A 15,127-nucleotide genomic window follows, 5' to 3' on the forward strand; every position below is an offset into this window, starting at 1 on the left:
ATTGATTCATGTGTCCCTCCCCCTTTTTTTCCCAGTGGCCTGATTACACCAAGAGAAGCCCCAGGAGGAAGAAGAGAAAAAGCTGTGGTTACCAGGACCAGCAATGCCGCCAGTGACAAGGAAGAGAGGACCATCATGAAGAAACTGTGAGTCTCATTGATACTCCTGTTACCACTACGTAATGGACGTGGAAACATAGTAGGATTGAGGGCAGGCTGGCCAACTGCCGGGATAGGGAGGCTCTCCTCTCTCCTGGATGTGGCCTTAGCCAAGAGAAAAGCTCTATCTCAGTGCATCATAATTGCGACCTCTGCCAGATGGAAGTCTAAGCAGCAGACACACCTGTCAGTACTGGCAAGGTGTGGAGAAGAGGCTCTTCAGTTAAATCAGAATCTCTTAGAAAATTTGAGAAATAGTTTTAAATTGAGTGCTGTTCTGGGCATTGTGATGAAGTCTTATGTTTCCCCATGTCCAGCTTGGGATACGAATTATCTTGTCTTTTCCAGAGCCAGGCTCTTTACACCACCTGCCCATTTGTCATTTTATGGCCTTCATGACTCTGCAATCCACAGTGACACTATTGCAGTTTGTGTTCAAGTGAACTGTGTTACTTAATAGATGCTCCAAGGCCCATAGTCTGCTGCTGACAACTCAGTATGCGAAAGAGTATCTATCTGGAACGTACTTCCTTTGAGTGAAAATGGAAAAAGTTTGTTATAGGTTTGCATATACAGTTGAATGTTAGAAACCAGTGTGTTTTACCTTTCTATTCCCCAGCTCTAGGAGGTAGGTTCTGTTATCCTCATCTTAAAGGCTGGGAAACCTAGGCTTACAGAAATTTATACATGGACACATTCTTAGAAAGTACAGAACTTGAAGCCGGGTGTGGTGGTACATGCCTTTGATCCCAGTACTCAGGAGGCAGAGGCAGGTGGATTGCTGTAAGTTCAAGGCCAGCCTGGTCTATGTAGCAGCATTCAGGCCAGCTGGGGCTACAGGGAGACCCTGTCTCAAAAAGAAAAAGAGAGAAAAAAAAAAAAAGAAGTACAGAACTTGAAATACTGGCCAATGCCATTAGAAAAGAGAAAGATGGGGCTGGAGAGATAGCTCAGCGGTTAAGAGCACAGACTGCTCTTGCAGAGGACCTGGGTTTGATTCCCAGCACCCACATGGCGGCTACGAGCCTACGAACCGTCCTTAACTCCAGTTCCAGGAGAATCCAAAGACCTCTTCTGACCTCCGTAACATTGTATGACACGGGTGTACTCACATGCAGGCAATATACTCATACACATAAAATAAAAATAATAAAAATACAAAAAAAAAGAAAAGAAAGATATGAGACATCACTGTAGGAAAAATGGAAGGAAGATTCTTACTATTTCTATCAGAAGTTCTGGAACCTCTAAGAATATATAATATATTTAAGACTTGGGCTGCTTACAGTTTGGAGCATCTACTGAGGATCTTGAACATATCCCTATCAGATAAGAGGGGGACTGCTGAATTTTAGTACATTGAATCATTGCAGTGACCTTATTATATGCTGATGTTCCTCCATGGCAGAATGCAAGCTATCCAAAAGGCATACTATTACCATAAGAACACTAACAGTTATTGGTATTTAATTCTTCACTTTTCTTACCTCCAAATGACCAATCAAGAAGGCAAAAGTCGACTTGGAGAGGCATCTCAGTGGTTAAGAGCATTGACTGTTCTTGCAGAGGAGGTGGGTTGGGTTCCTAGCACCCACAAAAAAAACTAACAACCATCTGTAACTCCAGTTCCAGGGGATCCGATGCCTTCTTCTGGCCTCCACAGGCAATGCATGACACAGGTGCATTTACATACATGTAGTCAAGACACACACATAAAAGGTTGGGGTTTTGGGGTTTTTTTTTTTTAAAGGTCTTCCTACAGTCCCAGCTGGCTGGAACTCACTACTCAGACCAGGCTGGCCTCGAACTCACAGATATCTGCCTGCCTCTGCTTCCTGAGTGCTGGGATTAAAGGCCTGTGTTATCAAGCCCAGCTTTTTATGGAACTGAATATGTAGACCAGACTCTCCATCTCACAGAGATCCACCTGCCTCTGTCTGCTGAATGCTGGGGATTTGGGGATTAAAGGAATGTACCGCCATATGTCCAGCCTTTTTTCTTTTTTTTCTTTTAATTTTTGAGACAGAGTCTCACTAAGCTTTTCAGGCTGGACTTGAACCCTGATCTGCTTGTCCAAGTATCTCAGTCTAAATAAGGCTTCGAGAAGGCAGAAACCACTGTTCTTTCACCTCCTCCTTACGAGTTCTTTGGGCCAGTTCATTGGTGTTTGAGTCTAATATGGGAAAAATAAGATATTTGTTCTGTGCCTGGGTCCATCTGAGGACATATATCTAACAATCATGAGGCGGAAGTTCACAGTCAGATAAGCTTACTGAGCTGGTGAAATGAATGAGTAGATGGGCGAGTTCCTTAAGTAGGACACGCTAAGAAGATTTTTGTCTTTGTCCTGAGAACAATGGGGAGCCAGGGAAAGGCTTAAGCTAAGGATTCACTTAGTCAGCTGTGCTATTTGGAGAATGGACCATAGGGTGTGCTGGGGAGGTTGCTGTGTGTACTCAGTCTTGTGGCTTGGGTGGGTGTGGCAGTACTGGTGAGAGATTCATGAGATGACTAAACTCTGGCAGATGCAAAGTGGTGTTGCTGAGGGCAACTCCTGGTTTCTGGTAAGTTGCTAGAAGGGGACATCATATCCTGAGGTAGGCCTGAAGAGCTGGATCAGGGGATGTATAGATAAAGCAGAGCATGGATAAACACAGCTCTGAAGCCTGCATACCAACAGCAATCCAGAGCCGGTCTCAGCCCACCTAGACAGGCTGCCAGCCATGTTCAAGGGCTCCTTCTTCCCCTTCCTCTTCCCCCTCCTCCTCTTCCTCCTTCTCCCTTTTCATCTTGTTTATTTCTATTTTTATTTTTATATGTATGAGTGTTTTGCCTGCATGTATATAAGTTGGCAGTGCATGTGGAGACCAGAAGAAGGCATCAGATCCCCTAGAACTGGAGTTATACATTGTTGCTAGTCACCATGTGGGTGCTGAGAATGGAACCTGAGTACTAGAAGAGCTGCCAGTGCTCTTAACTGCTGAGCCATTGCTCCAGCCCCATTTATCTTGTTTTCTTTCAGTACTGGGGATTGAATCTAGGGTCTCAAATATGCTAAGCAAGTGTTCTACTACTGTGCTCTATCCCCAGATCTTTTAATTAATTAATTAGTTCATTCATTCATTCATTCATTTTTGGTTTTTTTGAGACAGTCTCCCTGTAGCCCTAGCTGGCCTAGACCTTGACCAGGCTGGCCTGTTTTTTTTTTGTTTTTTTTTTTTAACCCAGGATCTCACTAAGTACAGGATTACATGCTTGTGTAACCATGTCTGGCTTGGCAATAATTTTAAACTGTGCTTTGTGCTCTGTCTTGGCACTCTAGTTTCATTTCTGCTGTTATGATAAAACACCCTGACAAAAAAGCAACTTAAAAGAGAAGGAGTGGGGCTGGAGAGATGGCTCAGTGGTTAAGAGCACTGACTGTTCTTGCAGAGGACTCGGGTTTGATTCCCAGCACCCACATGGCAGCTACGAACTGTCCTTAACTCCAGTTCCAGGGGAATCTGAAGCCCTCTTCTGACCTCCGCAGCATTGCATGACACGGGTGCACTTACATATATGCAGGCAATACACTCATACACATAAAATAAAAATCATAATAATTTCTTTTAAGTGAAATTCTGGGAGCTGAAGAGATGGCTCAGTGGTTAAGAGCACTGACTGCTCTTGTAGAGGACCCTGGTTCGATTCCCAGCACCCACATGGCGGCTACGAACCGTCCTTAACTCCAGTTCCAGGGGAATCGGAAGCCCTCTTCGGCACTGCATGACACAGGTGCACTCACATACATGCAGGCAATAGGCTCATACACATAAAATAAAAATAATAAATAAAAATTTTTTTTTTTAAAGTGAAATTCTTGGGCTGGGCGTGGTGGCGCACACCTTTAATCCCAAAACTTGGGAGGCAGAGGCAGATGGATCTTTGTGAGTTCGAGCCAGCCTGGTCTACATAGTGAGTTCCAGGACAGCTGGAGCTACAGGGAGAAACTGTCTCAAAAAGACAGAAGGAAAAAAAAAAAAAAAAAACAAACATTCTAAAAAAAAAAAGACAGACACGTCTTTCAACAACAACTCTAAATACAAATGGTCTCCAGACCCCAATCAAAGGACACAGACTAGCACAATGAGTTAAATGGCAGGATCCATCTATTCATTGCCTCCAAGAAATGGACCTTACCTTAAAACACAGATGAAATGGACCTTAGCATAAAACACAGGTGGAAGACGTAAAAAGGATCCAAGCAATTGGAACTAAAAAACAAGCAGTGCCACTGTTCTAATATCTAACAAAATAAACTTCAACAAAACAAGTCAGAACAGATAAAGATGGTCATTTTCTATTGATTAAAGAATCTGCTAAGAAGATATTACAATTCTAAATGGAAATAACAGGCATCTATAGAACATTCCATTCAAACACTGCAGAATACACATTCTTCTCAGGAGTTCATGAAACTTTTCTTTGGGGTCTTTTTTACCCTACCTCCTATTCTTATCACACCATCCTCTGAAGAGGTTTTGCAAATTGTCGATATGAAATCAGGATGCAGACCGCTCTGGCTTCTTCCATGCTGAACAGGGATGCAGGGTGAGACAATTGGAGTACCTCTTCAGTGGGTCTATCTAAAAGACTCCCAAATTGAGCTGGGCATGGTGGTGCACACTGTAGTCCCAAAACTTGGGAGGCAGAGGCAGATGGATCTTTGTGAGTTCGAGCCAGCCTGGTCTACATAGTGAGTTCCAGGACAGCTGGAGCTACAGGGAGAAACTGTCTCAAAAAGACAGAAGGAAAAAAAAAAAAAAAAAAAGAAATTCTTTAAAAAAAGAGAAAGTTTGCCTGACTTACAATTCCAGGTTACAGCCCATCATTGTGGAGGTGGAGGGATGGGAGGCCCAGGCAGGACCTTGAGGTAGCTAATCACATCACAGCCAAGAGCAGAGAGTGAACACATGCATGCACAGTACTCACTCACTTTCTCCTCTGACACAGCCCAAGACCCAGCAGGGGATGCTGCTGCCCACTTTCAGGCTGGGTCTTCCCACATCAATTAAGAAGATCAAGCAGTCCTCCACAGACATGCCCACAGGCCAACCTGATCTAGACAGTTCCTCACTGAGGCTCTGTTCCTAGTCATTCTAGGCTGTGTCAAATCTTTCTGTGCTGGAAGTTGTCTTAACTGTTGGGTGTTTGTTTCTCAGGAGCTACCCTTCACGTTCATCTGTCTTAACCAAGATCTTGCATGTGCTGTTCATTGCAGAGATGTGGTTTATATTTATAATGAAAAGGCCACTTTTTTCTCTACCATAAAAACTCTTTAAAAAATAAAAATAGCCAGGCGTGGTGGTGCACACCTTAAATCCTAGCACTTGGGAGGCAGAAGCAGGCGGATCTCTATGAGTTTGAGGCCAGCCTGGTCTACATAGTGAGTTCCAGGCCAGGTGGGGCTACAGGGAGACCCTGTCTCAAAAAGACCAAAAAAAAACCAGGATATCATCTGTCAGGAGTCCACGTGTCCACTGCATAGCCCCATGCATGACCCCGGCCTGTTCCTTAATCTCCTAGGACTTCAATTTGCTCATCTCTAAAGTAGGGGTGTTAATCATGCTGACTGCAAAGTTGATATGAGTGTGAAAGGAACCAAGGTGGAGACATCAGAGCAATGCTGTCCTATCAGACACCCGAAAGCAACTTTTTAAAAATTATTTACTTTTAAAAAAATTCAAATTTTTTTTCTTTAAAAGATTTATTTATAGCTGGGCATGGTGGCACACGCCTTTAATCCCAGCACTCAGGAGGCAGAGTTCAAGGCCAGCCTGGTCTACATAGTGAGTTCAGGTCATCTGGGACTAAAGGGAGACCCTGTCTCAAAAAGACCAAAAAAAAAAAAAAGGTTTATTTATGGGGCTGGAGAGATGGCTCAGCAGTTAACAGCACTGACTATTCTTGTGGAGGACCCAGTTTTGAGTCCCAGTACCCACATGGCAGCTAACATCTGTCTATAACACCAGTTCCAGAGATCCAACACCCTCTTCTGATCTCCGTGGGCATTGCATGACATGGGTGCAATTACATGCACATAAAAATAAATAAAAATTTTTTAAAAGATTTATTTCTGTGTATGTGTCTATGTGAATGAATATATATGGCCAAATGGATGAGTGTAAGCAACCATGGACTGTACCCTCCATAACCATTACCCTATGTAACTCCTTCTTAAGATTTTCTTTTGGGGGGTATATTCATAGATGTCCTGGGTCACAGTTTAGACACAAGTCAGCATTTTTTTAAATTAATTAATTAATTTATTTTTGCTCTTATTTTTTGAGACTGGGTCGTCCTGTAGCCCCAGCTGGCCTGGAACTCAATATGTAGATCAGGCTAGTCTTGAACTCAAAGAGATCCACCTGCCTCTACCTCCCAAGTGTTGGGACTAAAAGTGTGTGCCACCAAGCCTGGCTTTATTTTATTTTTTTAATTTTTAATTTTTTTATTGAATTCTTGTTTGTTTCTAGAAAAAGTTTTTTTTTTTGTTTTGTTTTTTGTTTTTGTCTTTTTGAGACACGGTCTCCCAGTAGCCCCAGCTGACCTGGAACTCTCTGAGATCCGCCTGCCTCTGCCTCCCAAGTGCTGGGATTAAATATGTGTGCCACCACACCTGGCACAAAAAAAATCTTAATCATGGGGCTGGAGAGATGGCTAAGTGGTTAAGAGCACTGACTGTTCTTGCAGAGGACCCAGGTTCGATTCCCAGCACCCACATGGCAGCTATGAACCGTCCTTAACTCCAGTTCCAGGGGAATCTGAAGCCCTCTTCTGACCTCTGTGGCATTGCACAACACGGGTGCACTCACATACATGCAGGCAATACACTCATACACAATAAAAAAATTTTTAAATCTTAATCATATTTATACCCCCTTCCTCAGTGGTCCCTTCTCATAGCCTCCCACTGGAACTCATACGTTCTTTCATTTGTGTTAAGTCTTATCAAGTTAGTGTCCCCAGATGTCCCTTAGTGCAACTTCATCCTGTGAGGTCTAATCAGCCTATCTAGAGTTCCTCCCTTTAAGAAGATCAGCTCTTCCTCACCTGGTAGGAATCAGCTGCCAATAATTCTTTGACTAAGATTGGGGCTTGCTGTCCATTTCCACAGTTCTGTGCTGGGTTTTTGTCTGCTTGAGTTTGCATGGGTCTTGTGCATGCTGACACCATTGCTGTTGGTTCATATGGATAAGGGTCCCAGTTGCCTGTAGGACTATTTCCATGTGGTCATGTACCTCCTTCCTAGCTCTTACAGTCTTTCTGCCCCCACTTCCACAATGGTCCCTGAGCCCTGGACAGGTATCCTGTCCAAGGATCCACGCTCTGTAGACTTATTCTCTACATTCTGGCCATTCGTGACCTTTTGTGTTCCTGGCCCTCTGTTGCATGAGGGAGCTTCATTGATAAGAATTGAAAGATGCATTGGTGTTCTCTGTCCCTTCTTCTATCTCCTGTGAGCCTCAGATATAGAGGTTGTATCACAGATGTGCCACTTAGGCTTGGGCAATTCACAGACAATCTCTGTGTATGACTAGTTGTAGAACTCTGTAATAATCTCTGTTGAAAAAGAAGCTTCTTTGAGGGGTGGTGACTGAGATACTTGTTTGTATATTTAAGGATCCATATTTTGCACATAGTAAGAAATTATTTTCGTCTAGGGATGTGAGAGCCTTGCAGTTTTCTCTAAAATCTATGACCTCTCCATCTGTGTCTTTGGCTAGGTTTACAGTACCAAACATGAGTTTCTACCCATTGAGTGGGCTTTAAGTCCAATTATGTAGCTGTCAATTACCCCCAAGATAAAAGTGCCACTCCTGCACAAATGTTATTTGCTGTGCTGGTCACTGATGTGGTTTTAAGGCCTTGAAGCTAGGGTTGGATCATTTATCTCCCTTACCAGCTTGCACAGTGCTCTCCAAATCTATGAGAGCTAGCCTTTAGGAGAGTTGGCTTCCAGGTCCATTCCAGCTCTGTTGCTGCAAGTCCTGTGTCTGAAGTATGTCCTGTCTCTAGCAATAGGGTCTTACCTTCAAGTTCTGGAAGGCAATCAAGGACTGTGTCAGTAGCCTGTGTAATTATGGGAGTCTCTTGGACTACCCTGGCCAACAAATCAAAGGAAAGTTTCTCCTATCTGGTACTGTTTCCTGTTATGTACCCTTTAGCTATATACATGGACTCATGTAGAGATACTGTATGTAATTTTTCAGTAGGTTTTTGGACTAATACAATTCCCTTTTTTTTATACTAGCTAGGTATTATTCTCCTCTCTCTCCCTGTCTAACCCTCCCTCCACACCCTCCCCATTTAAAGTATGCTCATTTTTCCCATTTCTTCCTTGATAATTCCTATCTGCTATGGTCCCACCTCTTTTGAGCTCCTTCTTCCCCTTTATTCTCATAGCTCATTGTATAGCCCTCCTTCTGTCCCTCCCATTTAACTACCCCTATTTTACATATTTCTCCCTTAGTAACTTAACCTGTCTCCTACTGTTTTTCTCTTAGGTTCCTTCTTTCCCTTTACCTCCCTGGTTACTTTCCATTTTCCTGGTTCCTGCAGTTACATCAGGATATATACTCACGTATAAGAATTTGGTACTAGGATCCACAAATGAGGGAGAACATATGTTGTTTGTTTTTCTGAGTCTGTGTTACTTCACTTCGTATAATAGTTTCTAGTTCCATCCATTTACCTGCAAATTTCATTATTTCATCTTTCTTTACCACTGAGTAGAACTTGATTATGGAAATGTACCACATTTTTGTTATACACTCATCAGTTGAGGGGTACTTAGGTTGCTTCCATCTCTTATCTATTGTGAAAAGAGCAGCAACAAACAAGGTTGTATAAGTATCTCTGCAACCATAGATGAGTCATTTGGTTATATGCCAAGGAATGGTATAACCAGGTCATATCATAGGTTCATTTTAAGTTTTTTAAGAGTTCTCCACACTGCTTTCCATAGGGTTATTTTATATGTTTGGGTGCATTGCCTGCATGTGTGTAAATGCATCCGTATCATGCAATTCCCTTGGAGGTCAGAAGAGGACACTGGATAACCTAGAACTGGAGTTACAGATGGTTGTTAGCTGCCATGTGGGTGCTGGGAATCAAACCCAGGTCCTCTGTAAGAGCAGTCAGTGCTCTTAACTGCTGAGCCATTTCTCTAGCCCAATACTTTGTTTGTGGAGGTGTGGTGCTCACACCACAGAGCCTGTGTGGATGACACCTGGAGGGTCCCTTCCATCATGTGGGTCCCAGGGATTGAACTCAGGTCATCAGGCTTGGGGCAAGCACCTTTACCCACTGAGCCATCTCACCAGCTTCTGGATGAGTATTTGAGTTTACATCGGCAAGAGTGGCCTAGACCATGCTCATTCTCCCTCTCTTCCTCCACCCAGGTTCTCTTTCCGGTCAGGAAAACATACCTAGATCGAAGGCAATGGCCAAGGCAGTGAAAAAACTTGAAAAAACAGCTGTCAAGATACCTCCTGGAACCATCTCTCTGTGCCACATGTCTACCCTGTGCTCACTCATTTGTTTCCCCCTCAGAACAGTCTGAGAAGGAAGAAGAGGTTCTCACTTACTCTCTGGCTTTAGAACTGGACAGCCACAAAGGTTTGGCCTGGGCAGGGAAAGCAACACCACAAAACCCAGAAACAAGAAGAAACACAGCAGCAGGGCCATCTATTGTCTCAACCACATGGAGAGGTCTGTTCTAGCCTTTTGGATATTTGGCCTTGTTTGTTTTATTTTGTTTTGATTTGTTTCATTTGAAACAGAGTCTCACTATATAGCCCTGGCTGTGCTGCAACTTGCTATGTAGACCATACTGGCCTCCAAGTCACAGAGATCCTGCCTCTGCCTCCTGAGTGCCTCCTGACTAAAGGTCTACACCACCATGACCATCTGATAATTTAATCTTTAACATGTGGCAGACAGATTGACTTCACTGATATTTGGTGAAAATTTGATTTTTCTCACACAACTCTCTTTACATGATTTTTATATTAAAGTAAAATGATTTTTATAGCTTCTATCACTGTTGTAGAGTGGTCTCTGACAGGACTGTATATATGGTATGTATGAATATGGGCATATGGCTCATATATATTTTATTGAACTCAAGTAAGGCACCATTATGTTGCATGAGAGAAGATAATTGCTGCAAATTATAAGATGCTATTAGATTTTTGGCTTTTTAACATTTAGTGTGTGTGTGTGTGTGTGTGTGTGTGTGTGTATTTATGGGCATGTGTGCCATGGCAAAAGTGTGGAGGACAGAGGACAAGCTTCAGGAGTCAGTTCTCTCTTTCTGCCCTGTGGGTCCTAGGGATCAAACTCAAGTCATGAGACTTGGCAGCAAGCGACCTTACCCACTGAGGCATCTCACTGGCCTCTGATGCTATTGGTTTTAAAGCTCATCCTGAGATAAAAAGATGTGAAGAAATATAGTTAGGGGGCTGGAGAGATGGCTCAGTGGTGAAGAACACTAGCTGCTTTTGCAGAGGACCTGGGTGGGTTCAATTCCTAGCACGACATAGTGGCTAACACTCATCCATAACTCTAGTTCCAGGGGACCTGACTCCCTCTTCCAACCTCCGCGGGCATTGTACAACACGGGTGCATTTATATAGGCAGGCAATACACTCATACACGTAAAATAAAATAAAAATAATAAAACAGTTTTTTATAAAGAAATGTAGTTAGGAACCAAAGCAACACAATAGTAGAGTGATCATGAGCAGCTGAGCTTAGCAAAGATACGAAGGGTCGAGCAGATACCTCCTAGGGCCTAGTTTCTCACACAGGCTTCCTGGGTATGTTTTGACTGCACCATGGATTATCTTGTTTCTTATAACAATGCAAGAGGAAAAACTAGTTCTGATCCCTGAGTTGACAATCTGAAGATCAAGAGGCTGAGAAAGGTTAAAGGGCTATATCTGAGTACATGTGGCTAGAAGTGGCTGACCAGGTTAGAGATATTTTTGTGTGTGTATATGGAGGTCAGAGGACAAGTTGCAAGAGTTGGTTGTCTTTTTCTACCATGTGAGTCCTGAGGATCCAACTCAGGTTGTTAGGTTTAGAAGCAAGTGCCTTTTCCACTGAGCCATTTTGCCAGCCACCAACCCCCTGCCTTCTCTACCTTTTTTCGAGACAGGGTCTCCCCCTAGCCCCAGATATCCTGAAACTCACTATGTACACCAAGCTGACCTTGATCTCACAGAGATTTGCCTGCTTCTGCCACCTGAGTGCTAGGATTAAAGGTGTGTATTTACTGCCATTCCCCCCCTTTTTTGGAGAAAGGGTCTCACTGTTTAGCTCAAGCTGGCCTCCAACACAAGGCATTTTCCTACCTCAGCCTCCCAAGTGCTGGAATTAAAGGCATATACCACCATGCCCAACTTTACCCAGTATCACTGACAAGTACTATTTGCGATCCAAATTTCTTGTGTGCCTTGCCTGGTACCCGTAGGTGTCTTACCCACATTATCTCTATGCACTCCTGTGAGGTAGGTAGTATTATTCTTGGGATATACCTCAGGAAGTTAAACCTTAGTGGGGTGAAGGATCCTCAGCAAGTATATGATAGAAACAGGATTTGATCCCAGTCATAAATTCCACAACCAGGCTTTAACCTGCTTCTCTCACAAAAGGTAACAAAAGGTCCATAGTATTTGAGAGCCTATCTAGATGTCCTAGTTTGTTTTCTTGTTGCTTTGATAAGCACCATGATAAAAGCAACTTGGGGAAGAAAGGGTTTATTGGCTTATAGGTTATAGTCCATCACTGAGGGAAGTCAGGGCAGGAGCTCAAGGCAGGAACCTGGAGATTGGAATGCTGCTTACTGGCTTGCTTCCTTGACCTGCTCAACTACTTTATACAGGCCAGGCCTACCTGCTCAGGGCTGGTACTGCCCACAGTGGACTGGGCCCTCCTATATCAATTAGCAGTCAAGAAAATGCCTCATAGACATATCCAGTCTGATAGAAGAAATTTCTCAATTGAGGTTCCTTCTTCCCAGATATGTCTAGGTTCATTTCAAGTTAAGGAAAACTAACCAGTACAATCCACTTCTTGTTGACATACAAACATTATCACTTTAAATCATAATCATTACTTTTTTGTGTGTTCCCAAGATCTAATGTCATATCATAATATAAAACACAGTACAAGCCAGGCATGGTCATGCATACCTTTAATCCCAGCACACTAGAGGCAGAGGCAGGTGGATCTCTGTGAGATCAAGACCAGCCTGGTCTACATAGTGAGTTCCAGGCCAGCTGGGACTACAGGGGACTATATCTCAAAGAACAGAAATGAAGTGGGTGTGGTGGCACATGCCTTTAATCCCAGCACTCAGGAGGCAGAGGCAGGTGGATCTCTGTGAGTTCAAGGCCAGCCTGGTCTACATAGTGAGTTCCAGGACAGCTGGGGCTACAGGGAGACCCTGTCCCAAAGAGACCAAAAAAGAAAAAAAACAAAAAAACAACCCCCCCCAAAAAAAAACAGAAATGAAAACAAAAAACAAACAAAACAAAAAATATCCCACTTCCCAAAACCCAACACAGTACAACTTTTAAAATCCCAGCCTTAAAAAACTTCCAGTGCACCCGAATCATGCAATGCTGCGGAGGTCAGAAAGGCAGCTTTGGATTCCCCTGGAACTGGAGTTAAGAACAGTTCGTAGCCGCCATGTGGGTGCTAGGAACCAAACCCGGGTTCTCTGCAAAAGCTGTCAGTGCTCTTAACCACTGAGCCATCTCTCCAGCCCCAAATACACTCATACACATAAAATAAAATAAATATTTTTAAAAAACCTTCCAGTGCTTTAAAATTTCAGTGTGTTAAAAGTCTAAAGTCAGGGCTGCACTCACATACATGCAGGCAATACACTCATACACATTAAAAAAAAAGTCTAAAGTCTCTCAACTGTGGGCTCCTGTAAAATCCAAAACAAGTACTGTCTTATTTCAACAGGGAAAAATTGGACACAACTAAGCAAGACTAGGTTGTCCTTAAGCTCAAAGAGATTTTCCTGCCTCTGCCTCCTGAGTGCTAGGATTAAAGGCTTGTGCTACCATGTCCATCTTAAGTACTTTCTTACTTATTCCAAGAGAAAAGAACTAGGACACAGTTACAATCAAAGCAAAGCAAAACTATAATCCAAGAGTGTGAAAAGCTCAGTGTCTGGCATCTGGGACTCACTCATGATCTTCTGGGCTTCAAAGGACTCTGGCATTCCCACTTCTCTGGCTCTGCCATCCTCAACATATGCAGCTTGTCTCTTAGACTCAGGCCAACCCAATTCCACAGCTGCTGCTGTCTTTTGTGGTCATCCCATGGTCCTGATAGCTTCAATATACTGGGGTCTCCACTGTACCCAAGGCTATACCTTCACCAATGGCCTTCTGGCTTCTCATGGTACCAAGGCTCAGCTTCTCTCTCCATGACCCCATTAATCCTGGGGTCTCCACTACAAATGAGGTTGTAACTTCATCAACTTTGCCAAGTTCTGCTGCAAGTTGTGTGCAACCTTTGTCTCCTTCTCCCTGCTAGCACAGTTTCTTTGTGCTTACCCTGAGGAAATACTTTCCAGAATATTTTGCCTCGATGATGCTGATCTCTCATTAATCACTCTGCATCTTTCAGCCATAGCTAGCCAGTATCAAATTGTCTCAGGAAAGCAAAGATTTCACTTCATTGATGCTGGTCTCTTGTTAATCACAGCTGATTCTTCAGTCCCAGAAACCACAAATTATTCTTCACTCTCCGGAAACCACAGATTATTCTTAATTCGCAATAGCATACAATGGCTCAGTAGTTTTTGCTTCCCTCTGAAGATAGCCATGCCTCTATCCTCTGCACTGGCTCAGTATTACCTTCCCAGTTCCCACAACAGCCCATTAATCTCTAAACCACTCAATGGCTTTTCCAGCACAAAGCTCCAAAATCCTCCACAATCATCCCAAAAAACAACATGGTCAGATCTTTCAGGCAGTACCCCACTTTCCTGGTACCCACTTCTGTCCTAATTTGTTTTCTGTTGCTGTGCTAAAATACTGACCAAAACCAACTTGGGAAGAAAATGGTTCGTTTCAGCTTACAGACTATAGTCCACCATAGAGGGAAGCTAAGGCAGGAACTGAAACAGAGACCATAGAGGAACACTGCTTCCTGGTTTACTTCCCATGGAGTGCTCTGGAGCTTTCTCATACATCCCAGGGATACCTGCCCAGGATGGCACTGCCCACAGTGAGCTGGGCCCTCCTACAGAAATTAGAAATCAAGAAAACACCTCACATGGCCACAGGTCACTCTGGTGAAGATAATTCCTCAATTGAGGGTCCCTCATCCCAGGAATGTCTAGAATTGTATCGACAAAAACTAACCATCATACTAGTCTTTAATATCATCCCAACAGGGTCTGATCAGGGGCTCCTGAGACCTAGAACCCTGTAGAATGTTTCTTAGTGGGGGTGAGGGTAGAATTTTTGCACCATGGAAGTGAGCACCATGTACCCCAACTCCAGTGCCACTTGTAGACATCAAAGCTATACCAAGGCAAGCAAGACCAGAAGAGAATTCAAGTGGAGGACAGGGCTGCTACGTGCCTGTCTGGCAAAGCTGCAGACAGGGGCATCTCTAAGGTGAGTCCTAGGGGCTGAGGAGCTGGCTCAGTGGCTGAACGCTTGCCATGCAAGTGTGAGGACTGGAGCTGGGTCCTCAGAAAGCCACATAAATGTGTGGTGGGCATGTCAGTCCATCTGTAATTCTGGCCTGGGAAAACAGATGGGCTCACCAGAGCAACCTGCCTCAATGAATAAAGTGGAAGACTGATTGAAGATGACCAACTTTGGGCCTCCACAGAAATGCACACATCTGCCCACATGTATGCAAAGGATACATACATAGATATACATATA

General features: G+C 43.6%; 1 protein-coding gene across 1 annotated transcript in view; it reads left to right on the forward strand.

Annotated features, from left to right (window-relative positions):
- Rilpl2 (Rab interacting lysosomal protein like 2) overlaps positions 1–9,664 on the forward strand; it is a 23,540-nt gene extending 13,876 nt beyond the window's left edge. The window contains exons 3-4 of the mRNA XM_008839292.3: positions 36–146; positions 9,602–9,664. Coding sequence (XP_008837514.1) covers positions 36–146; positions 9,602–9,632 — 142 coding nt within the window. The 3' untranslated portion in view covers positions 9,633–9,664. The remainder of the gene's footprint in view (positions 1–35; positions 147–9,601) is intronic.
- The last annotated feature ends 5,463 nt before the right edge of the window (positions 9,665–15,127 follow it).

The sequence above is a fragment of the Nannospalax galili genome, unplaced genomic scaffold (assembly GCF_000622305.1).
Source record: "Nannospalax galili isolate Female #2095 unplaced genomic scaffold, S.galili_v1.0 scaffold218, whole genome shotgun sequence".
In the NCBI taxonomy this organism is placed as follows: Eukaryota; Metazoa; Chordata; class Mammalia; order Rodentia; family Spalacidae; genus Nannospalax; species Nannospalax galili.